At 36.3% G+C, this 19,493-nt stretch overlaps 1 protein-coding gene and 1 long non-coding RNA gene across 3 annotated transcripts in view; one reads left to right on the plus strand and one right to left on the minus strand.

Annotated features, from left to right (window-relative positions):
* The window catches only part of LOC123874431 (RNA polymerase II elongation factor Ell), a 63,770-nt gene that overhangs the window by 12,554 nt on the left and 31,723 nt on the right, over window positions 1-19,493 (minus strand). For both annotated transcript variants that reach the window (XM_045919757.1, XM_045919758.1), the window contains exons 3-5: window positions 6,149-6,247; window positions 2,445-2,596; window positions 1,581-1,982 (exon numbers count right to left, since the gene is read on the minus strand). In XM_045919757.1, coding sequence (XP_045775713.1) covers window positions 1,581-1,982; window positions 2,445-2,596; window positions 6,149-6,247 — 653 coding nt within the window. The remainder of the gene's footprint in view (window positions 1-1,580; window positions 1,983-2,444; window positions 2,597-6,148; window positions 6,248-19,493) is intronic.
* LOC123874439 lies at window positions 8,060-8,560 on the plus strand. The gene is made up of 2 exons (XR_006797917.1): window positions 8,060-8,373; window positions 8,445-8,560. It is a non-coding gene; the product is annotated as an uncharacterized LOC123874439 (long non-coding RNA).

The raw sequence follows: 19,493 nt of genomic DNA on the forward strand, positions 1-19,493 counted from the left end.
TATATTATTAGCATTATCGAATTATCTATACTAATTAATAGATAAAATTCATGTTATCAACAAAACACACCAGATTATTATAAGCCCTTAAATTGTCTTTGGAATCTCAGGTGTCTTGCGTTTTTGATCAAAAAGGGAGGAAGTCTATCCTAGTGCATGACCAAAATCGCGGGCATTACATGTGTTAAAACCGGCCAAGTGCGAGTTGGACTCGCACACGAAAAGTTCCTTACCATCGTACCTACTAGATATACCTAACACTTTTATGAAGGACACTGCAAATTAATGACGGACTGCTCCATCTTTATGTGATTTAGTAAATTGATTTTTTGGAAACACATTTAATTTTTTTTAAATTCACTTTTCAATTTTTCCTTAACTTGTACTATAAGCCCTACCTACCTGGCTTTCATGATTCTAGGTCAGCGGGAAGTACCCTATAGGTTTTCTTGACAGACACGACAGACGGACGGACACGACAAACAACAAAGTGATCCTGAAAAGGTTCCTTTTGAGGTACGGAATCCCAGAAATGTATGATAAAGACAAAGTTGTTAAATTACAATATTATTATAACATTACACTTAAATATACCTCCGTATTACACACATTAATTTATAGTTTCAATTGTTTGTAGAAGTGAGTTGATAAAGTTTAAAGAAAATATTTTTTGCACACATTTATTTAATCAAAGTGAACCCCAGAAACGTATGATAAGGACAAAGTTGTTAAATGACTATATTATGACATTACACACGTAAGTTTATTGTTTCAATTGTTTATAGAATTGAGTTGATAAAGTTGAAAGAAAATATTTTTTGCACATTTATTTATTCAAAGTTCAACAAAGATATTAAACAATCGAAATCATTAATGGATTATTCTTAAGGATGTTAAAAATCTTACATTGTAAGATGATTTTAGATTTCACGTACTAATTATTATTATTTATTTAAGATAGGGTGAGAGAGATTTCAAGTTTCATGGAGTTCTAATTTAAAACGTTATATGTAATTTAAAACGTTAAAATACACAATATTATTTCCATTCCCTGAAAGATATACCTACCTACTTGTTTACTACACATGTTAATTTTTGTGGAAGAATACTGTGTCTATTGAAAATTAAATTGTATGATACCTGAGATCATTTTTCCAGTCTCGTCTTTTCATACATTGCTTTGTTTAATTAAGTAAAAACTTTTGCAGATTTTTACATATTTTTCGTTTTCTTTACAACGCATAATCCTGGCATTGCCTGGTTATAATCCTGAAATCCCGGGATTGGAAATACCTAAGAGACGGAATCGAACTCTCTAGTGGTGTGTATATTATGTGTAGGGGTGACGTAGCGTATGTCGGCAGCACGGAAACCACAAAGCTTTGTCGGTAATAGATGTCTCAACATCGTCAGCCCTGGAGCTAAGTTCCGAAGGCGTCCAAAAAAGCGCTGGCTGAACGTCATGAACGCAGATTTGAGAGCCAATAGACTGCGAATGGTCAAGACCGAGCAAATTGAGCAGGAAAATGTAAGAAAGCGGAAACGCTTAGTCGAAGAAGAAGGACGTGTTTTATACTCACTTTATAGGCCGCCTCGTGAGGTCTGGGTTGGGCGGAGGCCGTTGCGCCTGATGGGGGTGTGGTTGCGGATGCTGCTGCGGCTGTGTGGGAGGAAGCGCGGGCGCGACGGCTGGCGGGCGGGTAGCGGGCGGTACGACCGCCGGCCTTTCTACTCGTTCAGCTCTGTCCGGCCGATCGGGTCTGTCGGCCCGCTCCGGTCGTTCTTGCCGTTCAGGTCGCTCAGTCCGTTCTGACCGCTCGGGTCTTTCGGGCCGTTCAGGTCGCTCGGGCCGATCGGGCCTTTCCGACCTTTCGAGCCTTTCAGCCTGAGCAGTCGGTCCGTTTGAGTAGGCAGGATGTGTCGAGCGAACTTTCGCAACTCGTCGCCCTATATCCGTTTGGTTAGGTTTTATGACGCGGGTGCTGAAATTACAAATGTTCTTTTAAGTGGACTCAAAAGATGAATCATTTGAATAATAAACGAACACGAACAAAAATCGGTGGCGGGCTTCTTTATGCGAGCACCCTAAGTCTAAAACTTTGCTAAAATAGAGTTCTAAGTCCGTGATTTCCATCAATACAATACAAATACAGTAAAGTTTCAACAGCTTTCAGTTTTTTGCTCCACCTGTAAAATTTTATTTCATGCAATTAGACCGTTTTGTTCGATAACTCCCCAATTTTGCGGTTGAGGAGCGAACTGAATTCCGAAAGTTCGGTGGTTCAAACCCCACCCGTGCACTATTGTCGTACCTACTCCTAGCACAAGCTTTACGCTTATTTGGAGGGGAGAGGGGAGTACTAGTCATGATTAGCATGGCTATCATTCTTTTAGTAAATAAAAGAAAAAAAAAAGAAGAAATGACTATATAACAGAAATCGAACCATTTGCTCTGCTCCGCGGCGATAGTTCTGGACATCCGATCCTTGGTGGCCTCGTACGAGTCGTCGTTGGCCTGCACGCGCATCCTTCGCGGCAGCGGCCCGCACGACTCCAAGCGCCGCACGCCGCCACCCCGGACGCACTCAAACGAACCCTGCAAATAGATTTCGACTAATCATAAAATTGAAAAGAAAGCAAGCTGATTGTAGTAATAGGTACAGTATTGTTTGTCTTATCATCGTCATCATCATCAAAGCACTACAGCCCTGGGTGGGCCTTGGCTTGACCAAGTAAACTCCGCCATCGGAACCGGTCAGATGCAGCTTTCTTGCAGCTCCGAGCCCCAGAACTCTCATATCCTTCTCCACTCCATCAACCCACTGACCTCTACGGCCTCCTGGTTCGCATTCTTAACAGTTTAATGGTTTAGACAACATTCGGTTCTTTAAAAAGTTGGTACCATTCGTGATTGTAACAAATGCGCCAAAAACCACTATGTCTTATCTACATATTTCAAAATCTACAGAACAGAGCGATTGTTCGCACGCTAATTGTTTTGAAGAAGGTACTAGAACAGGCTTATCTATTGTAATTCAAAGTATTAAGACGGCAGACTCCTGCAATCATTTTTTAAAATATTGTAATAATACCCCGATCTAACCACTCTTAGTCGCTAACATTCGTTATAATTGCTTCCTACGTGTCCAATCTTGTTTTCAAACTTGTTCTCAAAATTATATTTCTACGACTGACTAATTATAAGTTTATAACACACCGTAATAACCTTGTGACAGACACTAATCAATATAATAATATATAAAATAAAAATACAGGTTGAAAGACAGGGACATAAATACAATAATATGGCTCATAAACGATTTGTCACAAAATGCTTTTTTCTTGTGCATTCCAAGGCAATCATTATATTTTATCTGTGCAGATAATGAAAGTTTTTGGACTTGGAATTTGAGATGTCTCAAACGACCTGTAAGCAACTACATTAAGTCGTTTCTTAACCAGAAACATTATGAAAAATATGTAGCATACTAAATCTACTAAGTTTTATTTCCTTATACAGTGTAGTAGAACAACATTATAACAAGTATGTATCCATAAATCACATAAGTTCTCTAAAATTTATTACACAAATTCCTAATACTGTGCCTATACCTAGTTGAAACAGTTCGCTTCACAAAACAACAATTTCGGTCGTTAGTTTACAAATTAGAATCAAAAGCCTTTCATACACGGACAGATCACCTTCCGCCTTAAAAATTCGTGTATTTCGGCCAAAAGACCGGCGATGCGACGAAGGCGGCCGGACGGACTGAAGACATTCAATTAGATCCGAAAAACTACATTAACTGCTGAAGAATTCCGTGTAGTGCATTCATCTTATAAGGCTGACCTGACGCAGGCTTGCCTATTCGTTTGGCCGTTCCATGTATTGGCTTCACATTGTACCCTCATAAGTAAGACGCATTTGGAGCATTTTAACTTTAACTAAAAACTCAATCGATTGAATCTTAAGCCCTTTTTTTACACGTTTTAAAAGCTACAGAAGATTGATAAGGAAAAATGAATGCAAGTCAATGATTATAATGAAAATTAGACGTTTGTGATCAAAATATGTAGGCATGAAGTATCTAAGTTCCTATATAAATTCTCGGGGAAGGAAAGACGAAGAATTTGTCGGTCACAAATTATGGCAACAACCGCTCAACGATCTACAAAAAAAAATGCGTTTTATGCGTGAGGTGTCAAACTTAGAGGTTCGTTTATTTCAATCTAGAATATCAGCTGATAGGTGCTTTTCAATGTACGAACAATACTTACAAATTACGAATGTTATCCAAATCAACTTTTCACGACAAACAGAAACCAGTTGGTTAAATACGAATGAATTAAAATAAAGTATTTAAATCTGTACTTATAAAAAGACTTGTTCTGATTGACTGATTTACCAACGCACAGCCCAAATCTCATACTAGGTTGGCTTTAATAATGACGTAGGCACTCTCTAAGAATTTTTGGAAATTCAACTTGCACTTCTAATGGGGTTAAATAGGGGATGGTTTATATTAAAGTACGTCATTTTTCAAATTATTTTCATGAAAATTGGTATTTCGGCTTTCAATTAAAAATGAAGAAATAGGTACAAGAGGGAGATAACAATAAACTATACATATTTTGTTTATGTGGAATATATTATGAGAAATTGACCTTTGGTGCATTATCACGTTATCAGTGACATTGGTTTCTTCATTTCAATAAACAATATAATACCTACTTAGTAGTTGTTGCTCACGACAGGCAAATTATAATTATCTCATAATTCATATTTTGCATTTTACATAGTTACTCATATTAAAGCAAATTGATCACTGAATAATAAAAAAATAATAGCATCTGCTTTAATAATCTGCTGAAGTTCTTTTGTTTTTTGAACAATTAAGTCGATATTACAGTAAATGCGATAGTATTTTTAATAAATTAAGGAATGAATCTTTATTACTCAGACTTGTTAGTTACTATAATAACTTTTCTTTTTATATATAATATTATTAAGGATTCTTACATCCAGTATAATATTACGCTGAAAGATCGAACACGCCGAAAAAAAAAATATTTTATTTAAATTAAATTATTAGATAGTAAGACCCGGTCTAATAAGAAAACTAGAAATGAGCTGATAATCTTCAAATGGCTGAACAGTTTCTTGGATTATAGCTAAGAACACTCTCGATCAAACCACCCTTCAAACTAAATAAAAACTAAATCAAAATCGGTTCAATCGTTTAGAAGCTATGGTGCCACGACAGATACACACGACAAACTTATAACACCCCTCTTTTTGGGTCGAGGGTTGAAAACGCTCACGACGCGTTGACTGTGGCAATCACAGAAAAGCCACATTGAAAGTGTCCTGGTTATCATGCTATACGACCACAACGCGTTGTCATAATGAAGCTACGACACGTTCTGTACAAATAGGGTTGTAGCATATGTTTTATTTAGTTATTATAAACATATAGAAGAAAACAAATATCACACGCATTGCAAAAAAATCACAGAGGTTTGACCCTTAATGCGTACGTCTGCGCTTTCTTACCTACTTATCGTAAAAAATATAAATGGCAAATATTCAAATAGGGGGGGTTTTAAAACGAATGTTTGAAAAAGGACTACTATCGGAACTTTCCCTGAGGATTCGAAGATAAATCTCCTAGATCCTATATTGTGACAATCTAAAAATTAACACCCGAAAGCGATTTTTTCTTATTCTCAAATTACTTAATTTTTGGATACATACAAGTTTCTGTTACAATTTATAGTAGGTACATAGTTATAAATAAATGGACTCAGATCCTTGTTCATATGCACGTTATCTTAGAAAAATTTCATGACAGCGTTAACGTCGTTGATTGCAATGGCATATCATTGGCATTGCATTGCATAAATCAGCTTAGTGGCCTTCAATTTGAAGGTGCGTCTTTCTTTAAAGATGAATGATGTCTTTCTTTAACGAGAATATTTTTTTGATCATCAGTGACGTATATGTATAATGTTTTTGTAGTTAATTGTTTCATTATCGTCATTATCATCATCAACCGATAGGCGGCCTAGCATAGAACTCTTGTATAAAGATTTCCACACGCCCCGCTGTTAATTAAGCACTTCTTTAATGCTATTATTAAGTTATTACCTGTGGACCCTCCATTTCTGCATTGCTATTGATACTGAATTTAAATGTGGACTCGCTTGGTGACCCGTTGCCACTTGTTGGAGCCGGAATGGAGATTTTCTGTAAAAAAACAATCAAACATTTACTAATGAAGAAATTATAAAGAAATAACAATAAAATAATTAGGAACAGTATTAAAATAACAATTAAATAGTTTAAGAGGAATAGTACTAAAATAATATCTTTGAGCCTCTCAAAGCAAAAACTTAATAATTTGAGGAATTTACTATACATACGTCTGAGAGTTGAGACTATAGGAATGTCGCGCGCCTACGAACTTTGGCAACCGAATTCATGCATACAATGTGAATCATACTGTTGAAGATTAATTAATTAATTAAATATCTATTGTTAGATATGTTGCAATTACACTGAAGAAGACCTCAGCGCCTGTAACTGCATTAAAGATAATATATTCATCAAAGTTTGGAACATTCAAACCTTGATAAAATTACTCACTGTTTAAAATTTTCCGAGCATAAAGATAACTAAATACATGATTATAATCAATAGTAGATATCGCTTATGAATTATTAATATTAAAATTATTATTTATTATTATAAGTATAGATTACAACAATTAACAGAAACTTCTGTTCTTAATAATAAGAAGGTCTGTTAGTTGATTTTACGTGTAGGATTAGACAGCCATGTATTACTTTTTTGGGTTCCGTGCCTCAAAAGGAAAAACGGAACCCATATAGGATCACTTTGTTGTCTGTCGTGTCTGTCGAAAACCTGTACCTGTAGGGTACTTCCCGTTGACCTATAATCATGAAAGGCAGGTAGGTAGATTGTGTAGCACAAGTAAAGGAAAATGCTGAAAACCGTGAATTTGTGGTTTCATCACAAAGAAAATTAAAATGTGTTCATGAACAAATAATTAGTATTTTGAAAGTAAGTTAACTATACCAAGTGGGTAATATGAAAGGGCTTTACTTGTACATTCTAAATTCTATAACAGATTTATTTTTATGCACAACAGTTTTTGATTTATCGTGCAAAATGTCGGAAAAATACCCGAGTACAGAACCCTCGGTGCGCGAGTCTGACTCGCACTTGGCCAGTTTTTTTGTTTTCAATGCGAATATGCGAGGGCTAGTAACCTAGCAATGTGTAATGACTTTCATCGCCTGGAATGGCAACGTCGCGGCGCCCCGCAACACCCAGCCCGCTCAGCGCAACGTACCGTTTCGCCACCAAGTGGACGCCCCGCACGCGATGTTTAATGAATTTGCACGGGAACGTAATGTGCAATTGTAATTTGATCGCACAGACACTTTGCTTTTGCTAGAACTAGTTTCGAACGCAATGTGACTGCGTTGCTGTTCAGATATCACATTACATCGTTTCAATTCTACTTAATTGCTCACTTTCTGAATAAATCCTTTTATGTACATTTTATTAAGTAAATAAACACGAAAGTATATAATAATTAAGCTGCACGCATTCAAAATATTAAAAGGTACGCGTTATCAGATGATAAGATGGCTGTGTCCGGATATAGCGCGTCGCACGTCACAGTATATAACATGCGTGGCCCCGAGCCGCTTTTAAGGTCGCGGGGCCGTGGCTGACGTTTGCCAGCAGTCAGCACCACAATGCCAGACGATTAACCCTTCAAACTACGCTGTAATGCAAACTAAACTCAACAGTAAACAGAAGTTCCAGCTCTGACGTCGGTCATGATTAACAATGAAATCGGTTAAAAGAAATCTGATATGTAGTTACGTCATAACTACTTAACGAAATAAAAAAACGCGGTCAAACTGTTGTAAATAGCTTTAGATTTCTTTTGAATTTATTGATGTGTTAATTTTATTAAACTAGTCAATATGTAGAAGTAGCTAACGCTTGTCAAAGGTTCAGAAAGCATATCGCGAGTGATGAACCCAAGGTGAGATATACTTTATCCAATTATAGAGATAGAGCTGATGAGGAAAAAACCCGCTACAAGACGAGTGCGAAGGCACAGCGGCGGAGCGCGGGGCGCGGCTTTCTCTACGGTAGCAACTTCGGCCGATATAAACGCGCGTCGCGGTGGATTACTTCGGCATTCGGTGCACAGCCGTCTCGCCCGCTACAGTTGCAGGCTCCAGAATATCCGTTGTTCCATTTCACTGTTGTTGTTTTACATACTTTTAAGGCGAATTATTAATGTAATATGATTAGATATCCATTTGTAGGTAATGAGTCCAATGCATCAGCTGCTGTTTGTATCATGTCAAGGTTGTTAGTTTCATTGTTTGTCTTTTAGCGAAGGTCGTTCGAGTCTACGCCTCGGCTGGACCGGAAAATACGAGGAAATTCATCATCCGCTTTTCAAGGCATTAGTAGAATTCTGTTCGGACATATCGTTTTTTCGTGCCTTATCCAGCTGGACAGCGATGCTACGTCGGTAATGATAATTCGGTGTTACATCATTCTTAGATACCAGTAGACTGTGCAACTGATATCGTTAATTTTAGTTGGAATGAATTCTTTATTGTATTTCGTCCGTCGTGCACAGCGATCAAGGCTTTTGTTGCTTACCTAATTTCTCAGCAAGCGGTACACGGAGTTGCGAAGTGAGAGGCCGACCGAACCGGTTCGGTATGCTCGAACAAGAGACCTACGTACGAAATAGCCTTCTTAGCTTGTTTTGCTGGCTCCGAGTTGTTTTATTAACTAGGTATGGTAGAACAGGTAGCATTAAATTCCGATTGAAATTTCGAGAGATTAGTTATAATAGATTGTATGTGACAAACCCGGACGCGAAACAGGCAATCGCCGCAGCCGTACGCCCCAAGCGAGCCAGTTAACGTGTTGTATCTTATTGACGTAACGTTGTGGAGGTGGTACGGGTCGTTTAATACAATTTCGACTTTAGTAGCGAACATATTGAATGTATAATACATTATGTTGAAACTGGCGCACGTCAGCAGTGAACGATAATAAATAGTTCTCAACACGCAGCGTAGCGGGAAATCCACGCAGCTGGGCTGTGATCGGCTTCACGTTAATTGCTTACCGACTTCTTATCTTATTTTCTATATACACAAGATATTACTTATTTGTTAACAAAAATTAAAACAAAAGTTACATTATTTCAATCCGTAGCCTCTATCTTGTTTATCGAAAGACTGCTCGGTGAAATCACCTTTGTAAGATAACTGATTATCATTTAATCATTAATTAATTTACGACGCCTATTTTTTTATCTCTACTCTCGTCCCCTTAATGACTTTTATGATAGACATATGATATTATTGTGGTTTTTCTGCCACAAATAACCCTAATAACCTTGTTTGAACTAGCAACAGTATTTTGGTATTTTAATAGCATAATTTGGATAACTAATCAATTTTTCATGATAACTTAACCCATTATAATGAAATTACTAAGACATTTTAATCAGTCAGTACTCTTAAAAAATAAATTGGAATTAAAACCGTTCTACCGTGTAACTCTTAATCTATGTATATCATTTCTAACTAGTTGAAGGTTAAATAATAAGGTATTAATCGTAACTAATAGATAAATAAATAGTAGTACGTACTTCTTACAACCAAATGATGTGAAGATGTAAGCAGGATATGGTATCAAAATTGATGAGATCTTTTAATTATTCGATGAAAGATCAAATTGAGCACTTTGTAAATTCGGAAAGACGCCCGCGAAATAAATTGTTCTAACAATTACTAACGGTAGTCGTCACTTTCATCGCAGACACATTTAAAGGCAAAGTGAGTGGCCAGTTATTCGTGAGGTTTCTACAATACTATTTGCATATTCACCGACTTTCTAATGGACGATGCGGCCGTCTTGTCGCAATCGTTGCCAGTGGTGAGGTAACATCAATTTATTTAATTATATGTCCAACATACGTGAAAAATACGATATTCAAGTCTCGCGTATTGTTGTCACTGAACTAGGTACCGATATAAATTAAATTCAGATAACTAAACTTATCTTGTCTAGGAATGACTAGTATAAAAATATAACATTTAAAAACTATTACACCGGTTTAACGATTCTTCATTCGATTACGGTTTCAGCGGACTACTGAACCAAGGAATACGATCACGCTCACCGAACAATTTAATTACCTGCTAACGTTGCATTCTCTGCGTTTGCGAAAATGTTAAAGACAATCGCATAACGTCTATTTAGAAATTGAAAACAAACGATTTCTTAAGTATTTTGCATTACGGTGAATGAACTATCCAATTATAATTGTTTTTCGTATATTACTGATTAGATTACTAACGCGCAGCCCACTTGAACGTGTAATTTGTTATCACTGCGATAACAATGGATGAACGCGTCAATCTTCGTGATTCTAATTTGCAATTTTTAAATCAATTTATTGAATCGCCCAACGAATACATAGTGGCAAAGTTTTATTACTTAAATTGCAATGAAACGGCGATTTGGGCGTGTCTTTAAAGGATTCATTCCAGTGCCGTTCTCCTCGCGATATCTGTTCGCGACCTTCCGACGGCGGAGGGGCGCCTCTCACCGACAACGTGACTGCAACCACGGCCTTACGTCGCGAGGCTGTATCGAAACCTCTACGTAACCAAGCTCTTTCCAGCCAGCGGTTACCCAATGCCCGATAGAAGTTCCGTCGATGTCTATATTATATAGCTGTATTACCTGCACATTAAAATCACTAACACTTCACGTGAATGCTTTGCGCAACAAATAATGTCCACATAGACCTATCCCATTAGACTTTACAAAAAAATAAAAAATATATACTTACCTACATCGTATTTATTTGTTTCAATAGTAGGAAACACATTCCTAAAGATACTTATTTAAAATAATACAATTACTTATGTAATCTAAACCTGAAATTGTATGTTCATAACTCCGGTTCTACAATGCGAATTCTCTTTTTAGCGAGATTTCGAAAACAATGGGCAAGTAAAAGGCAAATGCGTATTCTCACTAGACGACCGACTTCACTGTGCACTCATTCATAGCAGAGTTACTTTTACTAAGCAAATAACAAATTTTGGTCCTATTGTTGAATTACTGCATCAACCAAGAGAATGTTAATTAAGTACCAATAAGATGAAAACTTAATTAATTTACCTATCATTATGCCTATTAAGTGGGTGCTTCACAGCAATGGGAACACGATATAAGCTGTCTTACTCGTACATAAAATTTATACTGCTGTGGAGACTAGCGACGGTGAAAGGGGACTAGCCAGATTTGTATAGAACTTATTAAAAACATTTAAATGTTTGCACTAATTGTGCAAGAGTGTTTCATAAGTTTACCGACTTTCGACGGCCGTAAATTACGTGAGGAATCAAATGAAAATGATAGATTAATAAAGTCGTACAAACGCACTACTCGATGTCTACACAATGTCGCAAGTATTTAGATCAAGGTGCGAAGCACGCGTCTCAAGAGTCGGAATTGGAACCGAGGATTTTTTGACGATGATCACGCTAGTATTCAAGATACATATATTAAGTAATTTTTGATTGATGTATTTACTTTTTAGGCTTTATTAATACCTGTTCTTAAAGAGATGTAATGTAACATAGAAATTGTATCTAAAATATCACTGTGGAAAAATTTAGATAGTTCCGGTTTTAAATGTAAATAATACTAGGCATGTATAACTCGCCGAATTATAGAACTGATGTCTTTTGTTTCTCAACAATAAATTCAATAGAATTCATGTTGCAATTTGTAACTTTCATAGTTTAGAAGCTTATTACGTTTTAACAACTCACTTTTCGTATCTTACTGCACAACTAATAAAAAAATTACAAAAGATAGATTTAAAGGTCGAGGACCTTATTTCCCAGTTTCAAAATAAGATTTACTTTAAAATCTACGGGATAGGTACGTTCTTGAAGTCATCGATGAATGTTTTTTCGACTACCATTATTACCGCTCGAGGTTATCATTACAAGCTTAACGAAAATGAATTGCAAAAAGAAAGATGGGTGTGAAATTTGTATCTAGAACAATTCACTAGAGACGCGGCGCCGACGCGCCGTGACGACAGCCACGCCCCCGTCTGGGAGATCTATAGTAGATATATGGGTTACTTGTGGAGCTCATGTTGTGGCATATAAACATTACGTACTCTACCGCTACGCATTGCATACCTAAACAATCATCATGAAACGGTTCAGGTTACAAAACAATTATTTTACAACTGTAAGACTGAAATAAAATGTAACAATTTTTTATTTAAAATTGTATAGATTTTATCTTACAACAAAAGAAACCGAATTTAAATAGCAAACGTTTTATTAAGAGCAAACTAGATATATCCAGCATTTATATTACTACAGTTAGGCTACTGACTAATGTTAAGAACAGGTAAGTACGACGAATTACGGACAACGGCTTGTTAATATTGAGTATTGACCATATGGGAATGATAGCCGAATAAAAATCAAATGAGAAATATAAACAAAGATGATCAGCACACACAATAAAGCAGACAAATTGACTGCGAAACCGCTCACGCGTTGGTTGAATTCAATACAGTAGATAAGTAGGCGTGCCGTATTGTCCAAAAGCGGATATCCAAACGATATGTATGTGCGCATCCCTATACAAAACTAATAACTATAATATCTCGAAAATCTGAATCCTTGCTTCATAAGTTACCCTGGTGTTGATGAAACCTGCCCCCTTATTTGGATAAGTGAAAATAAAGTTAATAAAATATTTACATCTCTTAGCGTGACTGCCATATTTTATGTTTAAGTAAATATTTATTTCAAGTTCCAAATCGAAAACATAGCCACAAAAAACGACTTTGTTGAAAGTAATTTATAGGCTTTAAACATGACACTGGAGACAAGTCAATAATAATAATTATTATGGCTTAAATCCATATCAATATTATAAATACGAAAGCGTGTCTGTGTGTCTGCTACCTTTGGACGGCCCATCAGTTTGAACAATTTTGACGTTTGGTACATGGAGAATAGCTACTCGTAGCATCCCAGGGACGGATATACCTAAATGCTACTTTTTGGGTCGGAAAATCAAAGAGTTCCCACGGGATTCAAAAAAACCTAAAACCACGCTGATGTACTCGAGGGTATCATCTAGTAGGTAAGGTACGATGTATAATAAAAAAATACGAACACACTTCGCATTTACTTGCCATGTTTCACGTATTCAATAAAATTGTTGCGCATTCTGAATGAACACAAAATAAATGTCACCGTTTACTTAATTTGCACCAAACTGTAAAAAACTTCACTTTCGACAAACACTTCTTCACTCGCTTCTTGTAGGTATTGGGTATTAGTATGTTGGTGTTGGCATATTATTATGTTGAGAGGATGAGCTATTAGTTATATGGGAAACTAGATGAAGCCAGCCCGCGATTTCATCCGCGTGGATTTTAAAATCCCCGTGGAAATTCTCTGATTTTCCGGGATAAAAGTAGCCTATTCTTGACAAAGAACTATGAAGTGGAGGCGATCACCATTGATCAGACACGGTTGAAGTTATACAGATTCTTGAATACCCAGTATCACCCCAAAGAATAAGTAGAAGAAGCAGCCTATTTCTGTCCCCGGGATGCAAGCTACAAGTTACAAAATCGGTTAAACGGATGGAACGGATAATATGGATTTCATTCTTTCATCAAAACATCTATGCATATTATGAATGGTTTAAAACATTTTAGAATAATAAGAGTACTACTAGCGAACTGTCCCACTAGCGAAGAAAATAAAAATTATATCTTGGGTTTCAATCTACCGCAGTCAGTTATATGAACAAAGAACAATTATTATGAACAGCAAATTATTAGATATGCGCCATAGGAAATTGACCACGTCGGGTGTAGTATAGATGCCACGTAACTGTTAGTCTCTAGTTCAGCTAATAAGATTTGTTGTATAATGGTTGTTACGAGGCAGGCGGCTACCAGGGCGAAAACAATTGTGAGCAAGACCGGTTCCTGTCTTATTCAATCTTGTATGCAAGTGATTGGAAGGAAAATATCCTGAAGTAAAAATGTAGTTTTACCACTTCAACAGAATTAAATCCAAATTATGAAAGATCAAGGTACTGCAGCATGAAGGTTGATTCATAATTTGAACAGTTGAAATTAAAACGTATTTTAAAGAACATTATTTATCTTCAATAAAGTCTGCCGTCTGTCTGTGTAGTGATTGCAAGATTTCGCCTCTTACTTAAATTCATCATCATTATCATAGTCAGACCACTCTGAGCGAGGGTCTCCTCTCGGAATGATAATGGTTTAGACTTTAGGCCAATTATATCTATCGCGCTGGCAAAGTGTAAATTAGGAGACTTCTCACTTCACACATATTAAGAGATTTTTATGTGGAGTTCTCAGTCATGTAGATTTATTTCCTCATGATGTTTTCCGTCATCGTTAAAGCAAGTGATATTTAATTACTTAAAATGCACATGACTTCGAAAAGTTAGAAGTGCGTGTCTAAACTCGAACCCCAGATCCATTGGATATGAGCCAAACCCTTCTCCACTGGGCTATCACCGCTAACTTTAATTAGATACATATACAATCAAATAAAGAATAACAATTTTATTAGCATTAGGAAAGCTTTACATTAGGAAAGATTGTGTCAGTGTGCAAGCCGCATAGGAGCGCAACGGAAGATGGCTTAATATTGTAAAAAAAAAATAAGTTAGTTAATAAGTAAATTAGCTTAATGGGTTCCATCGTTACTGCTTGTGTATACCTTGAGCCACTATTTAAAATTACTCACAATTGGCGATCGTGACAATTCGACCTAAAATGTGTTTTGAGGCGAAGGCTACTTTGAGTGTTGCATACGTATTGGAATATTGACGCTGAGGAATGAATCAATCACCACATTTAATTACAGTTCATATACATAGGCATATAGACACTTTAGGCAGGAGCACGCCAATACCAACCAACAAAACCTCGGGCTATCCGACTTGTGGACAATCCCAAACTAACCAGCTCGTTGGAAGTCTGGAGCACCGCAGAGACGTAAGCTCCCTTTGCGTATTCTATCGCTTTTCTAAGGAGTGTTCTGAGGAGTTGTTTGATCTCATTCCACTCCTTTTTCTACAACCGCACCGCACGCCACCGTAAGCAATTTCACCCTCACCACCTGGGTGCCTGGAGCACTTCGACCGCCCATTGTACCAGATCTTTTTTCGAGTCACATGCAAACAGTGGAACCAACTCTCTTCGGCGGTGTTCCCACTAGAGTTCGAACATGGGACTATTCAAGGGGCGGATCAACAAAATCCTGAAAGGCCGGCAACGCATTAAGTTCATCTGGCGCTGCAAATGTTCATGGGACGGTCGGTTCAAAATCAGGTGACCCACCTAATACTATTTGCTCGCTATTTTTATTTAAAAAAAAAAGATACTGGATGCTCATATTATTGTGTTTAGGTTGCAATTTAATTTTCTCGCAACCTGAAGTTCAAAATAGTTGCGGGCGAGCGGTAACTTTTACCTGACTTACGTAAGCCCGCCAGGTGTAATTTATTATCGACTCCATAGCGAGCTTTCGTAATATCTAAAGCTGGCTCTATTTAGCCATTGCATTTTGTCTGTTTAATTGTCTAGCTGTTGCAGACGTTGAGTGGATAAATCATGAGTGACATATCGAATATATTACATATTATTATATTAAAGCATATTTTGTCTTTTTTTTTATCTAATCTATCTAATGAATCTCATGTAAGCTTTTGATTTATTTTCAAATTGTTTATTAAGTACCTTAGAATGCCTTAGGCAAATTTTAACTATTAACTGTTTAATATAGAACCGCATGTATTTTGTTATCAGCTTTATTTCTTGCTGTGTCAAGTGCTTGCCGTGCACTAAGTAATTTAAGTAAGTAAGTATATGGGGATTATTATTATTGTTTTAGCATACATATTTTGGAGCATTGTCAGTTAAGGCCCAATTTCATTTAAGGCCCAAGGCATTTAACCACCGTTTAGTTAAACATTGTAATGCTGTCCCTTTTTGGCAGATGATATATGCGAGAGAGATGATAATATAAGGAGAGATACATAGAATGTTTTACTGAACCATGGTTAATTGCTTGATGAACTTAGGCATAAGGCTTATAATAATCGGCTATATTATTACTATAGTGCATACATTTTGAGAGCGCACTCGCTTTGTGTAAATCGCCAAATCAGAAATCTGTTATACTTGAATTAAACATTACAGAAACTACTTTAGTAACAAACAGTAGGTAGTTTAAGTGTAGACCACATACTTATAGATAATATGACTGTCTATCGAATAATTTATGTTCCGAGTCTTAAGCATGTAGGTGGTTGCAGGTTCTTTTATATAAACCATCTGTAAATAAAGATAATCGCACTTCCTACTTGGGCATTGAAAGCGGTATTAGCTGAGTATGATGTGCACGCATTCTCAAACAAGGTGACTTTCCCTTCTCTAATGGAAAAACAGCATTATGTCAACCGCCTTACGGTCAATCTTATGATGCACTTGTTTTCCGCAATCTTCGGGATTGAGGTCCGATACTGTGTTTATTTAGGTATGACCAGTCAAGCATAAGTTAACATGCCATGGTTAATATAATTTGCTTAAATGCTTAGCGATGTTACAAAAGTTATTACACAAATGAAAATAAATGGGGCAGTTATCGTAACTTATACACCAATAACCAACTCAGGGATCATATTTTATCTGCTATGGATTTCAGTTCATCGACATAACTTTTATTGCAAGACATGGGTCATGCAAAATAACATAGGTTCGAGTAATAAAATGTTTTAATATATTTTCATTGAATGGTTTGCAAGCCTTAATTCTTTAAAATGTTCATCTTGAAATATGAAAATTTTACCTCCACAAATATTAATTTTTAAGTTCATTGCCATAAAGTACAAAATATCTCCGGAGACGGGGATTTACCCTGCCAATGAGCGTCCAGAAACTACAATTATGATTAGAGCAGCGTCTCGCACAATCTTTATGTCGGGGAAATCCGGACAAGCTATAAGTAATGAAACAAAAAGCACGTAAGGTATAAGGTATTATATATTTTATTATAACGTTAATGACTTCTTTCTTAGATGGTCGAAAAAGTGTAGGTAGTTTTAGTGGTGTTGCTTGGCAGCTGTAGAACTAGAGCAAAAGGAAAATGGATTCAAATTACTGATGCAGATTATTTATTAATTTCATTCATAAGCAACAAAGAATAGTACATTAAATCATATTATTATGATTCAAGATAAGAACATATAATACAATAAACATTAAATTCTCATTAAAACACAAGTAAAGTATTTTTAACAGGAAAGGATTTTAGGAGTTCATTATTTACAAAAAATTAAAATTTTACATTACAATTAAATACCTGCCTACTTAATTCAACAAAAAACTACGTTTCCTGGATCGATATTAAAAATGATAGTTACTGTTTAATTATTCAAAATAAGGCTTTATAATAGGAGTAATAGAGTTCAACTAACAATAATGATCCATTGGAGAATTTGGTGTTAGAGCTTAGAGAATTCCTTTGACTAATTTATGTTCAAGCAATGAAATTTTATAATTAGGTAGATTTAATGGCCGGACCTTTGTTAAAAAGGGAAAATCCACTAATTTATTTTTGCGAAGTGTGTATTTTATGTTCCACTTCATGGTTCATAAACTAAATGGTATCGATCAAGGTAAGTACTTATGTCTTGTTAATTTCGACATTTGGGGCTGGCATATAGGTAGGTATATAAAAGCCCCTTAAAAATATAAGTTTAAAAAAACTACTTTTATTTACCCTATTTCAGCACTGTTAAGCGCTTTAAAATATTTATAAGGAATAGATCTTAAATAGCGTGTGGCGATTCAAGCCTTATCTTGTGACCGTCGCCGCCGCTGTGTCCTCAAAGGTCGAACGGTGTTCGCATTATTAAGGTCGCGGGTTTTAAACGCCTCTATTGATTTGTTGTTCATATCTACCTAATTATATATAATTTGGCGAATCACTGTGCGCGGATACATTAAAAGTGAAAGTTAAGTGTGTTTCGAATTACAAGTCTATTTTTTTTATATTTGAGTATAACGCTAACCTATACTTTACAAGTATGGTTTGATTTGTTATTCGCGCAGGCAAAACGAAATGCTGCGTTAGGTCAGTTATGACTTATTATTAATATAAATGATTGTAACCAAATTGTAACAGAAATGTCTTTTAATAATTTCAAAAATTACGGTATTTTTTTTTTCAGTATGGAATGCGGTACTGTTTAATTTGGCCACTAAACTAGAACAATAATGTGTAAAACGCAGGCTTGCCTACACTGACTGCTAAATGCTAACCTATATCCAAAATTAAAAAGTGTGTGAATGAGTTCTTGCTTACGATTATTGGTATTTTTGGCTAGTCGTATATTATTTATGCTGTCTATATTTTCGGACTACGAGTAAAGAACGACAAGGCATTTATAATTCCAATGAGGTGCAGCCCGAAAACAATGGGAACGTTTAAGATTGCGTCTACGAGACCTTTGCTGAATGCTACCGCGTGATATGCCTGAGTGTAATCTATCGTCCGGTGGTATCTAATAGTAAAGTGCGCTACTGTGCGAGGTGCAAAGTGAAAGTGAACAGCGCGCACGTACGGCCCGTACTCCGAATAAGACGACACCACCGTCCGCATACCTCTGCAATTACCACGAGGAAATCAGAACGGTTCCGCCGCTCCCAGCACCTTCGTAAACATGATTCGCAAACATTAGATCATGTCGCATGTGCTCGCGGAGCAAACGATCTGAGCAGATCGAGAGAAAACCTAATTTAAATGGATAAAATCCTGAACTGACTCATCTATTGTCCCTTAGGCAAGACCTCTTTCAGTTTTGAGCGGTATCCGACTGCTTGTGTAAGAAATGGAGTTCCGCTAAGTCGATAAAATGATAAAATGAAAAATCGTAGTTGCTAGTGGTTGCTAAATACAGGTTGTACCTTGATTCGTAGAAGTCGGAACTAGAGAGAATCTGCTGTAATTAAATACTCGGACTCTTTCCTCCGTAGAGTCATGAAGAAACATATAAAATCGACTTTACTTCATTCCAAAGCTAAAGAAAAATAAAATATAGGTAAATACAAGGAACCTAGTAGAAATACGTCAACTTACACACTCATTCATAACAGCAACTAAGTAGGATTTATTATTATTTTAATAGAATTTTCCGTAAGCTTAATTATTAGTTACTAAATGTAATAACGGCATAACATTCATGTTTTATTACGTCATTTAACGTGATTTACGTCACAGATAACTACGCAGGCAAAGAATTAGTTTAA

The sequence above is a fragment of the Maniola jurtina genome, chromosome 18, assembly GCF_905333055.1.
Source record: "Maniola jurtina chromosome 18, ilManJurt1.1, whole genome shotgun sequence".
Taxonomy (NCBI): domain Eukaryota; kingdom Metazoa; phylum Arthropoda; class Insecta; order Lepidoptera; family Nymphalidae; genus Maniola; species Maniola jurtina.